Source organism: Babylonia areolata, chromosome 18, assembly GCF_041734735.1.
Source record: "Babylonia areolata isolate BAREFJ2019XMU chromosome 18, ASM4173473v1, whole genome shotgun sequence".
In the NCBI taxonomy this organism is placed as follows: domain Eukaryota; kingdom Metazoa; phylum Mollusca; class Gastropoda; order Neogastropoda; family Buccinidae; genus Babylonia; species Babylonia areolata.
Window position 1 is genome coordinate 71,541,004 of NC_134893.1, and position 24,987 is coordinate 71,565,990.

Here is a 24,987-nt window from a genome sequence, read left to right on the forward strand (position 1 = left end):
CTTCCTCTTCTTCTTCTTCCTCTTCTTCTTCTTCTTCTTCTTCCTCCTCTTCTTCTTCTTCCTCTTCCTCTTCTTCTCCTGCTTCTTCTTCTTGCCATTGTTGTTGCCAGTTCAGATTAGAAGACTTAGGCAATGCCCTTAAATCTTTATTATTGAGTAGTGAAAATTTTCAGTCTTTACGTTGAGTCAACTTCTCCTCCTCCTCCTCCTCCTCCTTCTTCTTTGTCATTTTCTCCTTCTTCTTCTCCTCCTCTTTCTTCTGTTTCTTTGTTTGTGGGATGGAACTCTTTCATATACTGGTGAAATTTTGCATGAATGACTGTTTTTACCTCACTGTGTAGGAAGCCATACTCTGTTTTCAGGCATGTGCATGCTGGATATGTTCTTTTGTTCCCATAATCCAACAAACGTTGACATGGATTTCAGGATCTTAAACGTGCGTTTTTTATCTCCTGTGTATGTGTATACACACGAAGGGGGTTCAGGTATGAGCAGATCTGCACATATGTTGACCTGGGAGATTGGAAAAATCTCCACCCTTACCTAAACCACCGAGATTCAAACCCAGACCATCAGATTGAAAGTCCAGTGCTTTTAACCACGTGGCTGTTGAGCTGGTCAGCTTGTGGGCTGTTATGCATGATTTGTCTGAGAGCAGATTTTTGTGTCATGGCTGATGCAAACAAGGCCTATCGGTTTGCTCTGTTTGGCCAAATTTTGCGCGGCTAACAGTGAACTACCTCATCGAATCATACTTTTTTTCTCTACCTCTCAGTCGATCCTGTCTTTCCTTTCTCTGTTGGGGATCGGATTTTCGCTGGGTGCCTAAGCGCGGGTACCATGCCTCATATGCCATCCCACGACGGCAGGAATCATGATGCTGGGATCGAGACTCGGCAAGAGACTCTCCCAGGCCCAGAGGTCATGACTCCTCCCGATAGGGACCGCAGCAATGCGTCTTTAGATGCGGATCGCGGAGGCGACACTCGTACGAGTAAAACGGTCATGAAGGGGACCGGGGCGAAAGGGGTATGAGTGTCACCTCCCGAGGTGTCCCAGCGCGAGGCAGGAAAAAGGGGGAGTGGCAAGTCCTCTCTTGGTGGTGGGGACTCACGGTTAGGCGCGAACTCTCAAGTTGAGGCCGCGCCCGGCCGTTACCCGGGTCCCCACTCAGAGATGTCCCTCAGGGGCTCGTTTGCTGTTCCCCCTCCTCCCTCCACTGCCGACCCCCCTCCCCCACCTCCATCTGTGGGGGATTTTTTGTTTTTTGCGTTTTTTTTATCTATTCCTTTTTTTTAAATTCTTTTTTACCCCTCAAGGCCTGACAAAGTGTGTTGGGTTATGAAGCTGGTCAGGCATTTGTGTAGTGTAGCATATATGGCATTGTCCGAATGCAGTGATGCCTCCTTGAGAAGCTGAAGTGAAATGAACCTTGTGTCGTCAGCTGGTCTACAAGCGACAGTGATCATAATGATGATAATAATGATGATGATATAAATGGTGGCAGTAATAATGATGATAATGCTAATGAATAATAATAATGATAATAATAATAATGATAATTCTTAGCGCATGATCTGGTTCTGTTTTCAGACGTCCTGTTCTTTGACACAGATCCGCCGAGGTAGGTACACTTTTGCATTTTAATCCACTGTGATGATGACACTTATTCATTTGTTTCTTCATTCATTTATTCATTTACCATATTTTCCCGTTGAAAGAGTTGTTCTTTGGCAATTGTATGTTTGTGAAAATAAAGTTCCATGAAATAAAATACTTGGGAGTTCTAATAATGAAACCCATTGGTTGGTCCAGAGAAATATTTCAGTTGTGGGTAAATGTTTGCTTATGTTATCACGATTTTATGTGAAATGTATGACAGTGATCAGCGACTGCTTAGCTACATTTTTACAGCCAATTGTTTCTGGATGACAGGACTGATGAGCAGAAGAAGAGGCGCTACGAGGAAGCTTTGAACGGGTTCATCGATTTCATTCCAAGTAAAGTTTCGTGTTGGATTTCTGAACGTACTTCAGCGTGCGGGAGATGTGTGCATTTGCTTTTCCTGTCTTTGTTTCTGTGTTGTTTGTGTCTGTGTGGGCGTGGCTGAGTACACAGTGGATGGTCACATGGAATTGTTGTTGTTGTTTCACATAACATGCAGACAGGTGCTTGCATGCACGTGTGTACATTCACACACATGTTCATGCTTACACATGTTTGCACATTCATACACACACATTCATGTACACTCAAGTGTGTACATTCTCACATATGAAGTGATATAAGAATGTCATAGCACAACTACGGAAGATCTGTCATGTCCACATTAAATTTTGTGTATGTGTGTACTCTGTGTGTGCGTGCGTGTGTGTGTGTGTGAGTGTTTACTGTATATGTATGTGTAAAAGTGTGTATGCAACTGTGTGTGAATATGCATATGTGCATGTATGTTCTTAAAAACTGCAGTCACAGTGTTGAGTTGAAATGTCGTACATTGAATGCATTGAAAAGACAACAGATAAAACAGTCATTTGTAATGTATCTTATAATATGTGTATAGATTTATATATAGATATATAGTCTTCCTGGCATTTTTTCCCCTTTCAGACATTACCTTGTCACTTTTCTTCTTATAATGTTAATTTTATTTGCTGTCACTATTAATAGATGTTTCTACGTCTGTCTTGATGTAAGAAAAAAACAACAACAGTTTTTTTTTTAATGCTACCTTTTGTCATTATACTTCTAAATTACTTTCAACTTTTTTTTCTTTTTTTTTCTTTTTTCTTTTTTCTTCCCTTCATCTCTGTTTCATGTGTTTTACCAGACTGAATACAGCGCAGTGTTGGGGTTTGTTTGATGATGTTTGTTCCTTTGATGAGAGCAGTTACAGCACGAATTCTGAGCATGTTGCCAGAAGTAAGACCTATGGACACAGATCGTTTTCTTTTCAATCACCAAAGACGTGGAACAAGCTCCCTGATAACCTCCGTTATTCTGATTCCCTCGCATCTTTTAAATCTCGTCTCAAAACTCACCTTTTCCCTCAGCAATAAGTTCAATTGTGGCAGGTCCACTTCCTTTGCGTTAGCTGTGCTTGACTATGTGTGTATACATATGTATGTGTACATGCATGTATATGAATGTGTATTGTGTGTGCGTGTGTTTATGTAAGTTTGTGCCTGCCTATGTGTGCGTATGTGTTAGGGTAGCTGTTAGATACACATGTATGTTAAAATGTATGTACGCAGTGTGTGTGTGTGTGTGTGCGTGTGTGAGTGTGTGTGTGTGTGTGGCTGTGTGTGTGTGTAGTCACATTTTGGTGTGTGTTTGTAACACAGATATAATATTTTATGTTAACAAAAGCGTTTTTGTAAAGCACCTAGAGCAGATTTCTGGATAGTGTGCTATATAAGTATCCATTATTATTATTATTATTATGGATACAGCAGTTTGTTGAGAGCGAATGAAGCGTGACTTATAAGCATGTTCTACACGGCAGACTGGCACAGAGAGGGTTCACTGTGCAGGTTATGTGGCCTCGGTGGTGGGCTCCCGAAGAACTGTGGAAGGCAGCAAGTTTTTGGTGGACGTGTTCCAGAAACCTAAACTGAACAAGCAGGTCAGCACTGTGTCTTCTCTTTTTTTAGTTTGTTTGTTTGTTTGTTGTTGTTGTTTTGCTGCCACATCATCTGCACCGTTTCAGTGACATTTCCTCTATATTGCCCCATCATCTACACCGTTTCAGTGACATTTCCTCTATATTGCCCCATCATCTGCACCGTTTCAGTGATATTTCCTCTATATTGCCCCATCATCTGCACCGTTTCAGTGATATTTCCTCTATATTGCCCCATCATCTGCACCGTTTCAGTGATATTTCCTCTATATTGCCCCATCATCTGCACACTTTCAGGACACTTCCCCCCATGTTACCCCATCATCTGCACCGGTTTTCAGTGACAAATCCCCCCATGTACCCCATCATCTGCACCGTTTCAGTGACATTTCCCCCATGTTTCCCCATCATCTTCCCCCCATGTTACCTCCATCATCTGCACCGTTTCAGTGACATTTCCCCCCATGTTACCCCATCATCCTGCACCGGGGTTTCAGTGGCTTTCCTCCCCCCATGTGACCCCATCAATCTGCACACCTTTCAGTGACATTTCCCCCCATGTTACCCACCCATCATTCAGACCGTTTCAGTGACGTTTCCTCTATATTGCCCCATCATCTGCACCGTTTCAGTGACATTTCCTCTATATTGCCCCATCATCTGCACCGTTTCAGTGACATTTCCCCCCATGTTGCCCCATCATCTACACCGTTTCAGTGACATTTCCCCCCATGTTGCCCCATCATCTGCACCGTTTCAGTGACATTTCCCCCCCTGCCGCTCATTCCGAGTCCCTCGAGTGCTGTGTCTTCTTGTTCTCGTTGTTGTTGTTCGTCGTCTTCTTCCTCCTCTTTCTACTCCTTCTCTTCTTCGTCTTCTTCTTTGTCTTCTTCTTCTTCTATGTCATCGTCTTCTTCCTCTGCACCTTCATTTTCGTTCTCTTCTTCTTCTTCGTCTGATGTTGTTGTTGTTGTTCTTCTTCTTCCTCCTTCTTCTTCTCCCTTCCGTTCTTCTTCTGCTTCTTTCTTCTCTTTCTATTCTTCTTCCTTCCTCCTCCTCCTCCTCCTCTTCTTCTGCGTCATCTTTGTCGTCATTGTTCACGTTCCTACATTTGCATAAACTGCAGGCGAAGGGAGCTTACTTTTTACGGTATTTTCAGCTGTGTCCACTTAGGAGGAAAAACTGGTTGATTTCAGTTGGGGTTTTTTGCATTTCTGTGTACTGATGTGTCCAGACAGATTGTGTCATTTTTGACTCACTTGTGTAAACAAAGTGAGTCTATGTTTTAACCCGGTGTTCGGTTGTCTGTGTGTCTGTGTGTCCGTGGTAAACTTTAACATTGACATTTTCTCTGCAACTACTTTGTCAGTTGACACCAAATTTGGCATAAAAATAGGAAAAATTCAGTTCTTTCTAGTCATCTTGTTTAAAACAATATTGCACCTCTGGGATCGGCACAAAAAAATAAAAAATGAAGCCTGATTATATGCAAACTGCATTTACTGTTATATTTATATTTTTTGTATTCTCTAAACTTGGCACTTTGATCTGATATTCTGACCCAACAACTAGAGCAGTCGTTATTATCATTTTTTGTTCAAACAGGAACTTCTTTTACTAAGCATGGAAGTTTTATTTATTTTGCAAACGTTTTGGTGCAGATAGTAAAAAAGGGAAATTACTCTGTAATTAATGCTAGGGGAGTTAATTTGCTTTAAACTGATCTTTCTCATCTTAAACATTACATTTTGAAATTATACTCAGTACATAAAAAGCTTGGGGTTTTTTTTTGGTTTTTTGAAGTGTATCACAAGTGAGTCTTGAAGGCCTTGCCTCTCTTGTTATGTGTTGTTCTGTGTATTGTTTATGGTATTTATACATGTGTCACAAAGACAGATTGTGTCGTGTAACATGGTGTTCTCTTTATGTATACATGTTACGAAGACAGTTGGTGTCATCTCATGTGCTGTTCTGTGTGTGTTTTGTTTCTTTGTGTATGTGTAGATGTGACGCTAACACAGACTGTGTTGTGTAATGTGTAATTCTCTGCAAGTCGTTTCCCCAGCTGAGCTGTGTGATGCTGGACGCGTCATCTAATATGTTGTTCCATGTGTGTTTTTTCTTTGTGTATGTGTAGATGTGATGCTTACACATAGACTGTGTTGTGTAATGTGTAATTCTCTGTGTTGTTTCCCCAGCTGAATTATCTGATATGTTGTTCTTTGTCTGTTGTTTCTTTGTGCACGTGTAGATGTGATGCTAAAAAAAAAACAACTGTCATGTGATGTGTAATTCTCTGCGTGTAGTGTGTAATTCTCTGCATGTAATGTAATGTGTAGTTCTCTGCGTGTAATGTGTAATTCTCTGCGTGTATTGTGTACTTTTCTGCGTGTAATGTAATGTGTAATTCTCTGCATGTGATGCGTAATTCTCTGCATGTAATATGTAATGTAATGTATAACTCTCTGCGTGTAATGTGTAACTCTGCGTGTAATGTGTAACTCTCTGCATGTAATGTATAATGCTCTGCGTGTTGTTTCCGCAGCTGAGCTACGTCATGCTGGACATTGTCATCACTGAGCTGTTCCCGGAACTGAAGGAGAACCTCTCCCCCCTCACCCCTCCCCGGTCACCACGGTGATACGCTGTGACATTGAGGAGGTGGGAGGGGGGGTTGTGAGGGGAATGAAGCCTGTAATGTTTCGCTTCAAACCTTTACAGACTACGCAAACAGTCATTGGTTCAGTCAGGAATTTGCTTCAGTGCAGGGACGTTTTAGGTTGATGTTCTGATGAATTTTTAGGGGAGGTGTTTCCGGACCAGATTTTCTAACCCCATAGATTGCGGAAGCTTGGCAGAATGTTACGAGATCAGTGAGACATGGTGTGAATTTGAAGAGTGTTTGGTTACATTAAAGTGGCGTCATTGATTGTTGCTGAACAAAAGTAATACGATCTCAAGAGGAAGAATTTGAGATAGAGAATGGTGATTGACATCCTGACCTGTAAGCATCTGTCTTGTCTCAGTGAGGTGACATCTTCACTGACATCCTGACCTGTAAGCTTCTGTCTTGTCTCAGTGAGGTGATAGCCCTTCACTGACATCCTGACCTGTTAGCTTTTGTCTTATCTCATTGAGGTGACAGGCCTTCACTGACATCCTGACCTGTAAGCTTCTGTCTTGTCTCAGTGAGGTGACAGCCCTTCACTGACATCCTGACCTGTAAGCTTCTGTCTTATATCAGTGAAGTGACAGCCTTTCACTGACATCCTGACCTGTAAGCTTCTGTCTTATCTCATTGAGGTGACAGACCTTCACTGACATCCTGACCTGTAAGCTTCTGTCTTATATAAGTGAGGTGACAGCCCTTCACTGACATCCTGACCTGTAAGCTTCTGTCTTATCTCAGTGAGGTCACAGCCCTTCACTGACATCCTGACCTGTAAGCTTCTGTCTTATATCAGTGAAGTGACAGCCCTTCACTGACATCCTGACCTGTAAGCTTCTGTCTTGTCTCAGTGAAGTGACAGACCTTCACTGACATCCTGACCTGTAAGCTTCTGTCTTATATCAGTGAAGTGACAGCCTTTCACTGACATCCTGACCTGTAAGCTTCTGTCTTATCTCAGTGAGGTGACAGCCCTTCACTGACATCCTGACCTGTAAGCTTCTGTCTTGTCTCAGTGAAGTGACAGACCTTCACTGACATCCTGACCTGTAAGCTTCTGTCTTATCTCAGTGAAGTGACAGACCTTCACTGATGAACGAACTGGTCAGCAGCAGTCTTGGAGTTAAGCCAAGTACTTATCTGTAGCATATCTGTACATAGGCCTAACAGTCTGACTCAAACTCAAAGGATTTTTTCTTTTTAATTTAATCATAGCTCTTCCCTCTCTGCCACAGGATTTGTTGATATTGGGTATGACTGTTGGGGTGTGGGGGGCCAGGGGGGGAAGATGTATGTGTGTGAAGGGTGGGTGTGTGTTTGTGGGGTATGTGAGAGTTTGTTGGGGCATGGGGTGTTGGAGGGGGGTGAAGGTGTAGATGGGGGTTGAGTGTGTAAGTGTGTGTGTATGGAAGGGAGAGCGTTTCTGTGTGAGTGTGTGTATGAATGTATGTGTGTGTGTGAGAGAGAGAAGGTGGACATTAAAGATGGAAGAGTAAACAAAAGTGCTTTGATGAAAGACAAAAGATTGATGGTGAAAGGCACCAGTTTGATGATGGTTATGATCAAAGAGCCACTGTGTCAGACTCCTCAGACAGCATGTATAAGAACCCATGGCAACAAAAGAGCTAATTCTATAGAAAAGTCCAGTAGTAAAACATTCACTTGCAGACCAAAAAAAAAAAAAAAAAAGAAAGAAATTTAAACTAAGTGTGGTGTTGCACTGTGGCAACGCACTGTTCCTGGGGAGAGCAGCCCAAATTTCTCACATTGAAATCTGTTGTGACAAAAAGTAATACAATACCATCTTATTGACTGTTGTCCCTCTGGAAGTTCTTCTAGTTTGTGTGTGTGTGTGTGTGTGTGTGTGTGCAGGTGTGTTTGTTTGCATGGTTGTGTGTGTACACACTTGTTCATGTATAGTGTACTTAATGAATGTATATGTATGTATGACTTTTTATTGTGAATGCCCTGAGCTCCATACCAGGGAGGTGTGAGCATCAGTCTGCAATATTACTATTATTGATCAAGCTTGTTGGTTGTATTGCTGATGGATTCAGAAGACCAGGAAGACTACACTGAGGAAGACTTATTTCATGGCCAATATCATTCACATGAAAGTGAATAGAATTGTACGGTTTTTTCCTTCAATTCCTTGAGCGAAACATGTGGAACATTAACTTTGGAGAAAAAAAACAAACATGTCTTTTGGTTCAAGAATATAACATTCCACTTTGTGTGAGTTGTGGACATACTTGTTTTTTTGTGATATGGTTTTTAAAAATCATTTTGTGATAATTGTAGCTTTTTAAAATTATTTTGAATGCGTTAAGAGCGTCTGGTTATGCATCTCTGAGAAAGGGGGGTGGTGGTTGTTAAGAAATAGTTAATGCTTCACAGGTGTTCAAGTTGGTATCAGTACCTTGATTCATGATTCTGTTTGTTTTAGACACTTAAGTTGTCACATTTCAGGTCACTGCATTGGTTTAGTCAGTTTTACACATTGTTTCATCACATTGGAAAGCTTCTTGGTAGACTGTGCATTGCTCGTCAGTTGTTTTGTATGCTGGAGTAATTGTATTAATAATGAAGAAATAATACTAAAGCAAGCTTAAAGTTTGTGCTGTTACAGTGTAATCAAGGCCTGACCAGTGCGATGGGATTGCGCGTACGTCAGGCATCAGATCTTTTTCTTTTTCTTTTTAAGCAGATGTGGTGTAGCGTATATGGATCAGTCCACATGCACTGACATCTCCTTGCACCTTAAACTATTACTTTGAAACACAACAGAAAAAGTGTCTTGACTGAGAATGTCTTGACAATAAAGCAAGCTGCAGAATGTCAATGGCTTTCATGCGCTGACTTCGATTTTTCTGTGTGAAGTGATGGTGTGCATGTTCTCTGCAGGTGTCGACTGGAGTTTTGGCTCAGGAACTGACTTTCTTTTTTTTTTATTCATAAATGGTGGACATGCAGTACAGATTGCCACTCCAGCATTGGCCTACACAGCCACAGCAGGAATTGCAACACTCGGCACTGACTAAATGTCTGGTGCAGCCATCGTCTCTCAAGACAGGAGGCCGCCGCCGATGATGACAACATGGTGGAGAATTGAAAATCAATGAAAGGCTCAATTGTCTTGATACTGTGGAATTGTGTTCATTTGTATGGAATAAATCTTGTATAAATCTGATCACTGAGACCATTAAACATTATCAGGTAATTAATTACTACTCTCAGGACTTTGTTCACTTAACCTAACACAGTGCCGTGGATGGTTTCAGTTCATTCTCCCTAAGCCACAAGAACTGTAACTCCATCTTTTTCTTGTCAGACATTGGTTACTTTTAACTGACACAACAATGTATATTTCCTTTGTGCATCTAAATCAGCTGAAATCTTTAAAATGTGCTTCGTTGATTTAAATCACCTGGAATATTTAAAATATGCACTGAATATCTAAATCAGCCGAAATATTTTAAAATGTACTTTGCCGATGTAAAATCAGCTGGAATGTAAAAATGGGCTTTCATCAAATCAACTGAAACATTAGACATGCACTTTGTAGATATGAATCAGAGCAATACTATTCCTGTTGTTTACATGGTAGATCATGTCAACGATTAGAAATCCATCTATACATGTGACAGATTATGTCAAAGGTAGACCATGTAAATAATTTGAAATCTATTCTATGTGACAGAACATGCCTAAAATTAGAAACCTGATTCGTGACTGGTGTTGTGTTTTAATACCTTTGAAACAGCTTTCCAATGTGTACTTTGTAAGCAGTATTGAGTTTACGCAAACAACGTATACTCAGTCTGGAAACTTTTGTTTTCTCTTCTCGGGTTACCTTTGAAACTGCTTTCCAATCTGTACTTTGTAAGCAGTATTGAGTTTACGCAAACAACTTATACTCAGTCTGGAAACATTTGTTTTCTCTTCTCGGGTTAAGTGTTTGATCCTGAAGAATATAGGCATGCCATTTCATGTTCTTGAAACCTTCAGATATGGTGCTGATGTAATACAACAAAAATAACCTGAGCAAGAGAAATAGGTCAATAGTCACATTTTAAGTATTTTAACAGTATGAATGGGAGAGCAAAATACAGATATCAGTCTGTAGGCCCATCATTTTCATTGTAAAATACACATGGTTATACAACACATCCAAGTAAATACACAGTATAAATTTATTTTTAGGGCAGTATCAGTTTTCTGTTTCAAAGGTGATGCCAAAAACATTGGACTGATCCATGCATGCTACACCGCAACTGCTGTTAAAATTAACAGGAAAAATATAAATATGGAGCAGAATCCTGATCTTCTCATTATATCCAACACACTGATCAAACCTTGAAAGAACCCTTCCCCAGGTTTGCGTAAGATATTAACAAAGAATAGAAGGGGAAAAAATATGATACCAATAAAATATTGTAAAGTGAAATGATCTGGAACATTGAGTATACACTCAGGCCAGAAAGAGAATGGAAGAGGATGCACTGTGGAGACATACTTCTAAGGGACAGCAGGCTTAACCCTTTCACCGCCAGTCAATTTAGAGTACAAAGTTCCTTTGTTATAGAAGCACAGAAAAGACAGTGGCTACGAATAGCTGGGGATTCCCCCTGCGATGTATAGAAAGTACGGCCTCTCCTACCACATAACAGAGCAGTAGGTTCATGGATAACAGACCAATGAATGGTCACCTTCCAGTGACATGGGTCCTCTGTCACGCTTAATAAATGCGAGCTTGGTGGTGAAAGGGTTAAATTCACAAAGAAATCTGCTGTAAGAAAATGATGCAATACAGTATCTTTGGGTAAAATTAGGTGTTTGGAGAAGGGAAGGATGAGGCTGGAGGGAGCATAACAATAAACGATGCAGTATCAATATCCTGTCACATCACAGCAGGTAAAAGCTTGTAAAAGCTTGTCTGAATAACATGGGTAGCAAAAACAAAAAAATTACAAAGTTGACCCTTCCTCAAAGTTAAAAAGATACGCAATCCCTTTTCCTGCATGCAAGCATAGAGCATAATAATAATAATAAACAATGTACACAAACTGAATCCATGCACACAAAAGAAAACTATAACAAAAAGTCACAGCAAACGATTAGCATTACATTGTTATAACAGACAAATATGCCTATCAATAAAGAAAAGAAATTCTAAAAAAAAAAAAAGGTTACACACCCTTTCCCAAAGTTATGAACTTTCACACTGATTACATTGTATATTCATTTTACCTGGAGAAATGCACTAGCCTAACTTTGCTGAAAACAATCTTCAATGCTACAACTGATTTCAAATAAAGTTATACTCAAGGCAGTCCCAACAAAATGAAATGTATTCCCCATTTCCATCATGGGGATGCTAAATGCTCCGTCAGTTTTCAGCCAGTATCGGCCACCTTCTGAAAAAAAAAAAAAAAAAAATCCAGAGCAAGGAATGTCCTCTTCTTCGTGACACTCTGAATATGTCTGACTTTAATTTTTCTTTTTGTGACTTGTGTCACGCCTGTTCATCCATCTACCCGTTTTCTGGAATAGAGTCCTTCATCATTTTTTTCTTGCTGTTTGGACTTGATGATTTGGTGCCTTGTTTCCATTGAATTTCTTCCGATTTTTTTTTTTATTTAAAATTTTTTTATAAATAAACATAAGCTGCTTTTTGGACGTTTTCAGCTGTGCATACGGGTTTTTTAAGTGATAGGTAGACTTGTTGTAGAGTTTGTATTCAGCTTTGCATTTTGAGGTAACACAGGTGGAGATCACTTTAACTCTTTCACCACCACGTTTCTGTGTGAAAAACACTCCCCAGCATGCACCAGATATTTTAGTCACAGGCTTCAGTTCTTGGTCAGGGGGCAAAGGTTAGTCATTGGTCTGTTGGTGGGAAACTGGCTGCAGCTGTCGAGCTTTGTTACAGTGTGAATCTTCTTCTTCTTCTGCGTTCACTCGTAGGCACACGAGTGGGCTTTTACTTGTATGACCATTTTTACCCCGCCATGTAGGCAGCCATACTCCGTTTTCGGGGGTGTGCATGCTGGGTATGTTCTTGTTTCCATAACCCACCGAACGCTGACATGGATTACAGGATCTTTAATGTGCGTATTTGATCTTCTGCTTGCATATACACACGAAGGGGGTTCAGGCACTAGCAGGTCTGCACATATGTTGACCTGGGAGATCGTAAAAATCTCCACCCTTTACCCACCAGGCGCCGTCACCGTGATTCGAACCCGGGACCCTCAGACTGACAGTCCAACGCTTTAACCACTCAGCTATTGCGCCCGTCGTCAATGTGAATCAACATGACCCCTTGATGTCAACAAAAGTCGCCTATGGTGGTGCACTGTCCAATCAACTAAAGTCGCCTATGGTGGTGCACTGTCTAATCAACTAGGTGCACTGTCTGATCAACTAAAGTCGCCTATGGTGGTCCACTTTCTAATCAACTAAAGTCACCCATGGTGGTGCACTGTCTAATCAACTAAAGTCGCCCATGGCCGTGAAAGAGTTAAAATTGAATAGGATTTCCGAGTGTCATGCACTCCGTGCCCACAGCAGTTGTCCCTGCTCACAGACATGGGTGAACAAGTTGGCGGGTGAACAAGGTCTTTGATCCTCACATCTTCAGGTGTTCCAGCTTGACTCCAATGCTCTGCTGGATCTTGTCCACAGTGTATGGAACCTCTGAAACAAGAAATACATACCTGTTCTTGTGTTGGTATTTTTTGCTACTCGTACGCCTATCCCCTTACATTGCCCCTAATGAAGCCTCTGTGTAGTGTGTGTGCATGCAGGAAGGTGTCCTCTGTGTGCATGTGTGTGTCTATGTTTGTGTCTGTGTGTGTGTATGTGCATGAGTGTGTGTGTCTATTTGTGTGCCTGCAAGTGTGTCTGTGTACATGTGTAAGTGTGTGTATCTAAGTGTGCATGCATGCATGCATACATGCGTGTGTTTGTGTGTGTGTGCGCGCACCATACTTCCATGCATGTATGTGCGTGCTTCATAAAAACAGACAGGAAGAGGAAGATACTCTTCATAATTATATTACTTTTTTGTGGAAAATCACCTATCGTCTGTTTCAATTTTTTTAACCATGAAGACATCCATCTATAGTCTGTTTCAAGTTTGCAAACATGAAGACACACATCACATTCTTAAGATGTACTCGCATCAAAACTGTGTATCAGACTTTCTTGTTGTTCTGTTTATCTGTAACTTCAGTGTAGTGTGACCCGTTCCAAATAAAAATACAGTATAAAACAAGAGGGAGGGGGGGAGGGGCGATACTGACGGACTGGAATGAAGGACGATGACCCAGACAGATCTTGCTGAGCGCTCTCAGCACTCAGTTTGAGGGCCAGCAGAGCAGCCACTGACAGGCCGGTTGGGGGCTCGCCAGTCGCTGAAAACACAGAGTATGACAGTATTAGTAATAAGAATAATAATAATGGTAATAGTAGCAGCAGTAGTAGGTGTGGTGTGGTGTGGTTGTGTGTGTGTGTGTGTGTTCTTGTTTCCACTAACCTACCAACACTGACATGGAATATGCGATCTTTATCATGCGTTTTTTTATCTGCACGGGCAGGCCTATACACACAAAGATGAGTCGGGTACTTATCAGGGGTGAGTTGCAAGAGCACGCTTAGCAACGTTAAGTTTGCTTATATTTAAGAATGTTCCTAACTTCCAGTAGGACTCAAAGACTCTAATGTTAGACCTCCAGCCTGCAAATTCCATATACTTAAGAACATATTCAGGTCTCAGCAAGCTTAGCACTGCAAAGATTACCTCATGCAATCCAGCCAAGGTCCACACATGTACGGACCTTTGCATTAGGAAAAAAACAATCTCCAACCAACCATGATTCTTCATAAAGCCTTAAAAAGAGATGAAGGAAAGTGTATGCCTGTAGCGTGGCTGATATTTAAAAGGGTGATCAGAAGAAAAAAAAATCTCCAGCCATCCACGATTGTTCATAAAGCCATACAAAGAGGTGAAGCAGAAGGATAGTGTGTAAACAAAATAGTCTCAAAGTCTGTGGCCTTTCATGCCCTGCTCTCATGGTGACCTCAGTTTCGATACCCCTCCACTTCCGTGCTTGGGGTGAGTCCTGTCAATGTCGTCAGTGTCGGCAGATTCATGGGGGGCTGTTGTTTGAGGGACGTGGTGGCGGTCTCCACTCTGGGATGGACGCTCACTCAGTCTGGCTCCGCGACTAAGCCATTATTGTCGTTAGTAGGGGGCTTAGTAGGTGGTGTCCTAAGTACGTTGAAACAGAAAAGGCACCACTGAACACCACCGAAGTGACTCAGCAGCAGTGCAGGGTCTCTTCTGGTGTGTGGCCTCCTGGCGACCTAACATCGATGGTTCCCTGTGGACTGCCGACGCTGGAACTGCGAAGGACGAACCCGGGTGTGGCCGTGTATGGGGGAATCTAAATGAGCGGTGTGGGAGTGATGCCACTGAAACGGTGCAGATAATGGGGCAGCAAAAAAAAAAAAAAAAAAAGAAGGATAGTGTGTGCCTGTAGCGTGGCTGACATTTAGAAGGGTGATCAGAAAAAAAAAAAATCTCCAGCCATCCACGACTGTTCATAAAGCCATACAAGGAGGTGAAGCAGAAGGAAAGTGTGTGCTGTAGAGTGGCTGACCTTTAGAACTCCTGATGCCCACAGGGTTGGGGGCGTCAGGCAGCAGGTGAATCCTCCAGTCGATGGGGATGTCCTTGGTGGTCGGTGGTTTGTATTCCTGCACAGCGCAGGGAGGACATACAATGTGTCAAGGAAAATAGTGTTTTTCTCCCTTCCCCTGTCTCACTTTGTGTTTATTTGCTATGCTCACAAATGGCTGGTTTCATGTTTATTTGCTGTGCTCACAAATACGTCTCTTTCAGAGTCATTATCTTCATCTTTTTCCCCCCTTGCAATGAAGGTTATATTTGTCAAGAAGAGAAAAACGTGTAATCAAATTCCTCATTAAAGTGACCAAAGGCACAAAAATACATAATCAAAATCTCAAAAATACATTCCATCAAAAAACAGTTAAGCAATACACAGTAGAAACTACTATCAAGGAGTATACATAACACCGACAATCGCTTCACAATAGCTATATTATTAATTGTAAGGGATTATTAAATTTTACATACCCCCCTTCCCAACACACACACACACACACACACACACACATCAATACCCACAAACCGTTATTCTGATAAACACTGAGAGAACAGGGTGTGTCAATAACAGTATTTCACACACATACACACAATTGTCATCTCAATCTTTAAACAAACTAACCAATCACACATCTCCCCACCCCCTGCCCCCAGCACACACACACACATTCACCGACATCTAACCACACGCACCCACACCACACCACACCCACCCACACAAAGTGAAACCCATGACTAACCCAAGTCCCGTCGTTGAGGACAGCCCCAGTGTTGCTGTCATAGATGATGTCCTCCTGAAGGTTGAAGCCCAACCCGAACACAAAGGCACCCTCAATCTGCCCTATGTCGATCGTCGGGTTGAGACTGAAACAGCAATCACAAACAATAAGAATAACAATTCATAATAATGATACTATACAACTTCGACTACTACTACTAATAATATTAATGATAACATTTTTTTTTTTTTTATAGATTTTTGACAAGAAAATAGAACACAATAAAAAGCAACACAAGAAAGAACATAAAGCATTCAAGCTTATTATTTTTTTCCAAATACAATGCTTTTTCAGTTATGCATAATATGGAAAAAGTGGTAGTTTTGTGAGAGAGAGATACAAGATACTGCACACATGTGTGCATGCCTACACTCTCTCTCTCTCTCTCTCTCTCTCTCTCTCACAAAGTCATTGAGCAAACATACCACACTAATATACAAACCAGCACCTCCTCACCACACACACACACACACACACACCAGAATTTGTCAGTCTAACTTATTCTTCCTTAAAGCAGAAAAACAAACAACAACAATAAACAAACAACAACAAAAACACACAACTACACAATGAATAAACAAAGAAACAAACAAATGAATAAACGAAGAAATTAACAAACAAACAAACAATTGAATACATAAATAAATAGATAAATAAATAATGAATAACTAATTAAACGAAACACAGAATAAACAAACTATAAGCAAAGCACAGACCTCTCCCCACAGTCAAACATGATGTCGACACGATGAATGGCGTACTCTCCAGTCAGTACATCTAGTTCTGTCTCTACCACAGCGGCACAGTACGTGAAGTACTCAAAGCCACTGTCCTTCTTCTCAAGCACCGGCCTGCACACACACACACACACACACACAGTCCCATGTCCTCCGCTGTCATCTCCACTTAACTCAGTTTTACACAGTCACACCTATGGTTTGAAATGCTGACAACCCACAAAAACAGAGAATGGCTGCCTACATGGCGGGGTAAAAACAGTCATACATGTAAAAGCCCACTTGCGTACCTACGAGTGAACGTGGAAGCTGCAGCCCATGAACGACGACGAAGAAGAAGAAATGTAGACACTTCTTATCAAAGTGAGTTTTCACTTACAACCTACAGGTCGGTTTTGTTGTTTTAAATATAATTCTTTCCATTTGCAAGTTTTATAGACCCAGCCATCATCTTTTATTTTATTGCCATACATTCCAGGCATTGGAGAAGCTCTACATCAAACTGAGAAGAAAAAACAAACAAAAAACAAACAAACAAATACAGTGTGACTATGCATATTTATTTGTTAGTGTGTTGTGAGACGTGGCAGCAAATGGCGGTCAGAATTAACTTAGTTTTCAGACACAAACTGTTGAGCACATACAAATGACAAGACACTAAGGTCAGATCTGAGTATTAAAAAAGACTGCAACTCACAGGCCGGGTATTACTCTAAAATAAGCAGCAACAACAAAATAGAATAAAACAACATGAAACAAAATATAAGGACACGGGAAAGAAGAGGGAGTTAAAAGACATGACTGACGATCTTAAAGTAAAATTGTCACGGCTCGTGACGGTTGCTATGCTTGTGTTCATGTGCAACTCTTTTCCATCCCTTCTCCCCCTTTCTCTCCCTCCCTCTCCTCTCTCTCTCTCCCCCTCTTTCCATCCCTCTCCTTCACCCCCCTCTGTCCCCCTTCATGCTTTTACACGTGCATATCTGAGGATATGTGTATGTCATGTCCCTTCTCCTGAACGTTTTGTGAACTCTGAGTGAGTTCAGAAGTCTATATGGTGAGGAGAGAAAGATTTCTCTGGGCTTTTGATGCCAAGCTCTGTCAAGAGACGGATCACCGTTCCAGCGAGGGAGCTGTTGGGTGTCGTCCTACAGAAGTAGTGGGGTGTGTGCGTTGTCACCCTCTTCTTTCTGTGTGTGTGTGGGTCTGTGTTTCACCCTGGGCAGCGGTGTGCCCATTTACCTGGTGACAGGTGAGGGAGTCTGTGTTTGTCTGCGTAATATTAAGGTAGTGTTGTGAATTGTGATATTGGTTGACGTTAAAGTCAGGTTTAGGTTACTTGCAAGGTCGGGGTGATGTTGTTTTTTTAGTGGAAATCTTTTAAATCCAGCTTTCTTTTATCTCTAAATATTTTGGGGAAATTAGTAAATTTGTTGTTTGGGTGTATCATTTTGCCATAATTATATTCAGCTCGGACTGTTTCCGCTCTGCAATGGTGATTGTCTAATTGCAGTATGTAAATTTTCCCAAACATTTTGGGTGTGGATGGAAATGTGATGTAATTGTAATGTAGCCCGGCTGGTGCTGTTTATATTATTCGGAACTAGCATGATGGAAACTGAAATATATTATTGCCATTTGTGGTTAGCGTAATGTATATTGCTTAAGGAAGAAATAAGTGGGGAGGGGTGGGTGGGGGGGGGGGGTAATGTACTCTTTTGCAATTAGTAAAAAAAGAACATAGTCAACAGAGCCAGCGAGGTGTTACAGGTTTTCCTGTTTCCCTCCCTTCCGTGCCACTGCCTTCGACGGGTCTCCGGGACAAGCCTGGAATGGTCCTCGTCCCCCTTCTAACGTGTCACCCCGAAACTCACTCACTCCCGTTCCCGTTCCTGCTCCCACTTTCCCACTGTCCCTCTTGCCCGACCAGCTCCAGCCAGCAAATACCAGCGTGGTCCGTCCTTGGCTGTCAGCATATGCCTGAACTCTGGCAGCGTGTTTGAGTAGAACTGGCGCTGCAGTTGATTGCAAATTGTGTTGTGCTGTAGTTAGACAGAGGTTATTTTTGTGTGTGTGTGTGAGTAATGCTTGGGTTTGTGGTGTTCATTTATTTCTGTATGTTTGCATGACCACGGTAAAACGAGCTGAACTTTTCTGTGTCTCCGTGTTGTGTTGTCGGGACGTTAGCTAGTCTGGGAAGGGGCGGGGGTTCATGGCCAATCCCTTACGGGTTGTGACAATGGTGGAGATGCGGGGTAACTTATAGGTTAGTTAGGAGGGTACTGTGGGGAGGGTGTCCTTGTTCTGTTTGTCCTATTAGTTGGTTCATGGTGTACAATTTCATATTTGATTGTGGGTTTAGTTAAGATTTTGTGTTGAACTAGATAGCTGTACTAAATCATTCATAATTGATGGACGTAGTGTGTGGGGTTGGACATTAAAAATTTGGTCGGTTTCATTTGTGCTTCTGAGAGCATTCATTGACTCTTCCGGAATTGCACACCCCAGATTTGGTCGTGTGGTGGATGTGTGTTTGAGGTAAGCCCTAAACTTCAATCAACCTCACCATGCCGACTAGGAGGCAGGCTGCCAATGTTGCCACACCAGGCTCAAAGACACCAATTGCAGAACGAGATAAGAGTTTTTCTCCTGGAACTCTTGGGAGGGCTGAGTTGTCTGGCTGGGTTAAGGACCAGTTAAGTGAACAGCTCCCTGGCTCGCTCACTTCAGCAGTTAAAGGTGAGGACCAGCTGGATGCAGCTTCCGTCCAAGATCCTTATGCTAGATTCCGGACTTTGGGTTCTGACCTGGGTTTGTCTGGCGAAGCCTTGGCTCGATTCATCGTAGATGCGGTAGAGAAAGAGGAGGCTAGGCGTATGAAAGAGGAAGAGGAGGAGGCGAGGCGCATGAAAGAGGAAGAGAAAGAGGAGGCTAGACGTATGAAGGAGGAAGAGAAAGAGGAGGCTAGGCGTATGAAAGAGGAAGAGAAAGAGGAGGCTAGACGTATCAGAGAGGAGAGAGAGGAAGCCAGACGTATAAGGGAGGAGGATAGATTATTCAGGGAAAGGCAGTTGGAGGAAGAGAGGCAAAGATTTGAGAAGAAGATAGAACTCAAACAAGAAGAGATAGAGGCCAGGTCCGTGCAGCAGTTTCCCCTTACACCCTTCGATGGTAAGGATGACCTGGATTCTTTTCTCACTCATTTTGAGAGAGTGGCTGTCCTGAATAAGTGGAAACGAGAGTCCTGGGCCGCCCGCCTGGTTTCGTTACTTCAGGGCCGAGCAAGAGACGCCTGTCTACGACTTTCAGAGTCTGAAATTGGAAGTTACGACTCGCTGAAGGCCGCGTTGTTGCGTGTCTTCCTCTTGGACGCCGATACTTATAGGAAGAAGTTCCGGTCTATGCGGAAGTTGGCTGACGAAAATTTCGAACAGTTTCTCAACCGCCTGAAGACATGTCTTTCTCGCTGGTGTACGGCAAGTGGAAGAGATGAAAACCGGGTGGAAGATATAAAGGATCTGTTTCTACAAGAACAGTTCTTTTCAATTTTAACACCAGAACTGGTGACCGAAATCCGAAAGGAGGAACCACAGAGGGTAGAAGATGTGGCCCGCATTGCAACAAAGGTCGCTTGTGCCAGGAAGGCGGGTCGCTCTGCAGAAGCAGAGTTAAAAGCCACCAAGAGAACTGAGAGGAAATTTAATTCTGAATCTACACAAGAGAATGTCAGTGAGACGTCCTCCAAGCATAGGGGTACAGGTCTGTTGGAGACTCGTGGAAGCCACAACCCCAAGTCGCCAATATGCTTTAAGTGTGGGAAAGTTGGACACTTCGCCCGGGATTGCAAACAGCCAAAAGTAGTGTCTGCGGTTGCCAGTCGGACGTCTCGACCAAAAGAACGCCTTCTGCCGCCTCCTACTTTGTGCGTCCCTTGCGCTTCCCAAATATACACTCCCTGTTACGAGGTGGTTAATGGAGAGATGGTCAGAGGTATACGTGACACTGGAGCACACATGATCCTTGTGGCCCGTCGCTTGGTCTCACCTGACTCTTACACAGGGTCAACGGTTAGAATCGTCTTGGCTGAGTCCCGATGTGCGTCCGTGCTGCCAATAGCCTATGTAGACATGGTGTCACCGTTCATTGTTGGAAGGTTCCATGTAGCCGTGATGGAAGCACCTGTCGAGGACGTTATCATTGGTAACACCGCATGGAACACTGATGGCACCACAGTGAGCGTTCCAGTTTATTCTGATCCCAAGATCGTGGGTGCTGTGGAGACCCGTACCCAATCCAAGAAGAGATTTCAGTCTGCTGTTTCACTTCCAACGGACAGTGTAGATATACACGTGACACGAGAAGAACTAGTAGAGCAACAAGACCGAGACCTGGACTCGCAGAAGGCAAGAGTGTCTGCCGGGAACAATTCAGTTCAGAAAGCAGGATCCGGGGAAGTATCCTACCACCGTGGAGGGGTGCTTGTCCGCCGTTTCAGAAACCACTGCGGAGAAGTTAACCAAGTCTGTGTTCCCAAGGGCTTACGGACTTCTGTATTACGGCTGGGTCATGACGCCCCTATGTCTGGTCATCTGGGCATGCAGCGTACCCGGGACCGGATTTTCCCACATTTTTATTGGCCGGGCATGTGCGCTGACATCAGGCGGTACGTCCAGTCTTGTGAGAGATGCCAGAAAACAGTGGCGAAAGGAAAAATTCCAAGAGTTCCTCTCATGAAGATGCCTTTGATCTCAGAGCCCTTCGACCGTGTCGCTGTTGACATCATTGGTCCTATTTCCCCTCCATCAGAATCTGGCAACAGATACGTGCTGACGATGGTGGACTACGCCACAAGATATCCTGAGGCCGTTCCTCTCAAGACAATTACGACTGAGGCGGTAGCAGAAGCATTATTCGGCATGTGGTCACGCACTGGGATTCCGTCGGAAGTACTCACTGACAGAGGGACCCAGTTCACTTCTAACACCATGCAGGAGGTGTATCGCTTGCTGGCTGTGCGAGGCCTTACAACACCATACCATGCACAGTGCAACGGCCTTGTAGAGCGTTTCAACGGGACGCTGAAGACCATGTTGCGTCGTCTGGCTCAAGAGGAACCGCGAATATGGGATCGCTGGCTCCCGGCGCTTTTGTTTGCGTACCGGGAGGTTCCACAGGAAAGCACTGGGTACTCCCCTTTCGAGCTGCTGTACGGGAGGACGGTGCGGGGGCCGATGCAGATTTTACGGGAACTCTGGCTTCACCCAGAAAAGTCTGAACTTCAGACTGCCGCCGAGTACATAGTAAACCTGCGCAACAAAATCTGACTCGTGTGCCATCGCTCAGCAAAACGTGTCAAAGGCGGCCACCAAGTACAAGTTTTTTGATGTCAAAGCGAAGAGCAGATATTTTGCAGAGGGCAGCAAGGTGTTGCTGCTTCGACCAAGCAAACATAATAAATTAGAATTGGAGTGGCAGGGTCCTTACACCGTCTTACGCCGGGTTGGCTTGGCGGACTACTGTGTCCAAGTTGGAAATAAAGAGAAACTATATCATGCAAACGTCTTGAAGCAGTTCGTGGAACGGACACCCGAAGCATCTGTTGCCCTGGCAGTGATTGATGACATAGAGGAGTGCTGGGAAGGGACACGGACTGTGAGTCAGGACATTCCTCTTCTTCCACTGGAGTCATCTGAAGGTCCGGGGGATGTGGTGGTCGATCCAAACAATCCTGCTTTGAAGGCTGCAATACTGGACATGACGGAGGATTTTGCAGATGTACTGACGGACTTACCATCCTGCACTCACCTTGAGACTTGCACCATAGAGCTCATCTCTAACACGCCAGTACGGACTCGACAGTACCCTCTTCCTTACTCTCAGAGGGAAACCATTCAGGAGGAAGTGGAGTCCATGCTGAAGTTGGGTGTGATCGGAGATTAGAAAAGAGAGATAAACCACTCGCGGCAGGCCCCTTCTTACTGTCTATAACAGTGCTGAAGCCGTTTTGGGGCACACACGCAGTGCGGAAGGGTGGGGGTAAATCACCCTCTCCTTCCCCACCTGAAGGAAACTAGTCGGTTCTGACGGTTCAGCTGCAGTAAAGCGAAAGTTAAGTTATGCCTGGAATTTCCCACGTGTAGTAAGATTCGCTGTATAGAATGAAAACCGATTCATTTTTGCTTGGTTTTTAGCACGTTTGCATCTGCTTGAATGTAGATAATATAAAAAGAAAATAAAGCAGCTCCCCCCACCACCAACTCCCCCCCCCCTGCCCGAGCAGACCGTTGTATTGTGCTCTTTCTCTCTCTAAGTCTCTGTCTCTGTCTCTCGGGAGTTTTACATGGCTGTTAAAAGCATCTACGATTCTGTACTTGTATGTGTTCGTGACAAAGGTATTTATTCAGACTTTTTTCAGTGTCCAAGAGGGGTTAAACAAGGTGGTATGCTCAGCTCACAGCTGTTTTCCTTTTTCATCGGTGAATTGGCAGTGGAGTTATCAAAGAAGGGGAGACATGGAATACAAATGATACCTGGCGCAACAGATTTGCTCTTAATGCTATTTGCTGATGTTGTTCTCTTGTCTGACACACCCATAGGGTTACAAAATCAATTAAATGCCCTTAAGCAAGAAACAGACAGACTACAACAAACAGTGAATCTCGATAAGACCAATATTATAGTTTTCCGCAATGGAGGTCATCTTTCGACTCGTGAAAAATGGTGCTGTGGTGATAGGGAAATAAAAGTAACTGTCACGGATCAGCCCAACCTTTCGTTGCTGCGGAAGTATAGGCGGAAGTGCGAGCGATTTAGTATGGCTCAGTGGCCGGTGAAAGTGGTGTTAGTTCCGATGGTTGGGAGTTCGAATCCCAGTTTCTCTAGATCATGTTTTCTGACATGTTCTTGGTTTGGTAAAAGCGTGTGTATGCACACTCGTTTTACCTGTGTAAGAGTTGTGCAGCACGTGCACACACCGCTCTGTAGGAGCGAGAGGGCTCTTGTCACATTGGCATGACTGCAACTGCAGTGCAGTGCGTGCAATGTGTGTTTTGGCCGGTTAGCGTGCCAAGTGCAGAACTCGCGCTCACCTGCCGTTTACCTGGCTGCAGCTGACTGTGATTAGGTGTGACTTGACTCTGAGACGTCAGAGCGCGGACCTTGTGGCAGAGGCCCGGAAGGCTGATGGAGAGGAATTCTTGGCCAGCCAGAACCTCTGCCTGATTTTTAGCAAGCCGGTGAGCAGAGGCTGCAGTGCCCGGCTGAAGGTCCCACCCAAGTCACCACCTTCGCCCATCACAAGCTGTCGTGAGGTAACCTTGTATCAGGCGGTAACTGTTTCGAGTGTCTTTAGTTGTCTTTTCCACTTTGGGGAGGTCTGTGGGTTGGACAGTGGCTGGGGTCACTTTATGAAACTGTTACGATTACCTGATGTTACAGACTGTCGTGTAACGGTCCAGTGTTATAATTATCATTCCGTGAGTTACGGGTTTGAGTTTATATTAATACACTTGTGAGGAAGTGTGAGGGAATAGTATAATCTCCGTAATTTGTTCGACAGAATGTACGTTGGATATGTAAAGCTTACAAGCTGATGTTAGTATCGGGAATGTGAGGGAGACGTTGGGGGAAATATTGTGTTTCGATAGATTCTTAACCCTGCGTAAGTGGCAGCTGGTAGCAGCGTGTCATCTGGTGGGGTGCTCTGTGGGTGAGCTGGACGTCGAGGGAGAGATTGTAGTCAGCGTTCGACTCAGCCTGGAGCAGGGATTTTTCAGTCCGTCAACGAGTGACAGATGAGTTAAATGAACGTTGCCGCTTGTGCAGTGAATGTGCGAGTGTGTATGTGTTTGGTTCGTTTTTCTTTCGTTTCTTGATTTTGTCCCGGTGGGGGTTAAAGGTGGGTTAAGGAGGGGTGGTTTGGAGTTAGGTGGGGGCGAGGGTTTGGGTTTGGGGATAGCTTAGGAAGTAGGTCCTGTACCCATATGTGTGTGATTGTGTGAATAAAAGTTGTAAAATCGTACACGGATTTCTGCGTCCTTCTTGGGAGTGTGTGTTGCGCGGTGTCGACCCTAAAAGTCCACGTCTCCTGACTTTTGGGCTTGCCCAGATTTCTGGAGTGTGTGACAGTAACCAATACATATAAATATTTAGGAATGTTATTCACAACAAAATTGAGTTTGACATCTGCGTGGGATGAAGCAAACGGAAAAGGGAAAAAAGGTGTAATCCAAATTATAAAATCACTCAGGAGACTGCGTTCGACTGACGCTTTCCCTTAGTTTGGGCGGGGCAAAGGCAGCTCATGAATAATGAATGCGTCTCGCGGCGCAGGCTGCCTGGCTTCAGCAATTTCTGCAAGTGGTTTATCTCTTTTCTAATCTCCGGTGTGATCAGCCCTCTTGCTCACCGTACTCATCTCCTATCGTCTTGGTTAAGAAGAAAGACGGCAAGATTCGTTTTTGTGTTGACTTTCGTCGCATCAACAAATT

The 24,987-nt window shown here is 43.5% G+C and overlaps 2 protein-coding genes across 5 annotated transcripts in view; one reads left to right on the forward strand and one right to left on the reverse strand.

Annotated features, from left to right (window-relative positions):
• LOC143293042 (sorting nexin-14-like) overlaps positions 1-7,450 on the forward strand; it is a 58,784-nt gene extending 51,334 nt beyond the window's left edge. For all 4 annotated transcript variants that reach the window (XM_076603870.1, XM_076603871.1, XM_076603873.1 and 1 more), the window contains 4 exons: positions 1,594-1,624; positions 1,936-2,000; positions 3,534-3,625; positions 6,168-7,450. In XM_076603870.1, coding sequence (XP_076459985.1) covers positions 1,594-1,624; positions 1,936-2,000; positions 3,534-3,625; positions 6,168-6,263 — 284 coding nt within the window. In that variant the 3' untranslated portion in view covers positions 6,264-7,450. The remainder of the gene's footprint in view (positions 1-1,593; positions 1,625-1,935; positions 2,001-3,533; positions 3,626-6,167) is intronic.
• A 691-nt stretch (positions 7,451-8,141) lies between these two features.
• Positions 8,142-24,987, reverse strand: part of LOC143293041 (uncharacterized) — a 66,693-nt gene continuing 49,847 nt past the window's right edge. The window contains exons 30-34 of the mRNA XM_076603869.1: positions 16,478-16,612; positions 15,723-15,846; positions 14,957-15,053; positions 13,598-13,708; positions 8,142-12,989 (exon numbers count right to left, since the gene is read on the reverse strand). Coding sequence (XP_076459984.1) covers positions 12,922-12,989; positions 13,598-13,708; positions 14,957-15,053; positions 15,723-15,846; positions 16,478-16,612 — 535 coding nt within the window. The 3' untranslated portion in view covers positions 8,142-12,921. The remainder of the gene's footprint in view (positions 12,990-13,597; positions 13,709-14,956; positions 15,054-15,722; positions 15,847-16,477; positions 16,613-24,987) is intronic.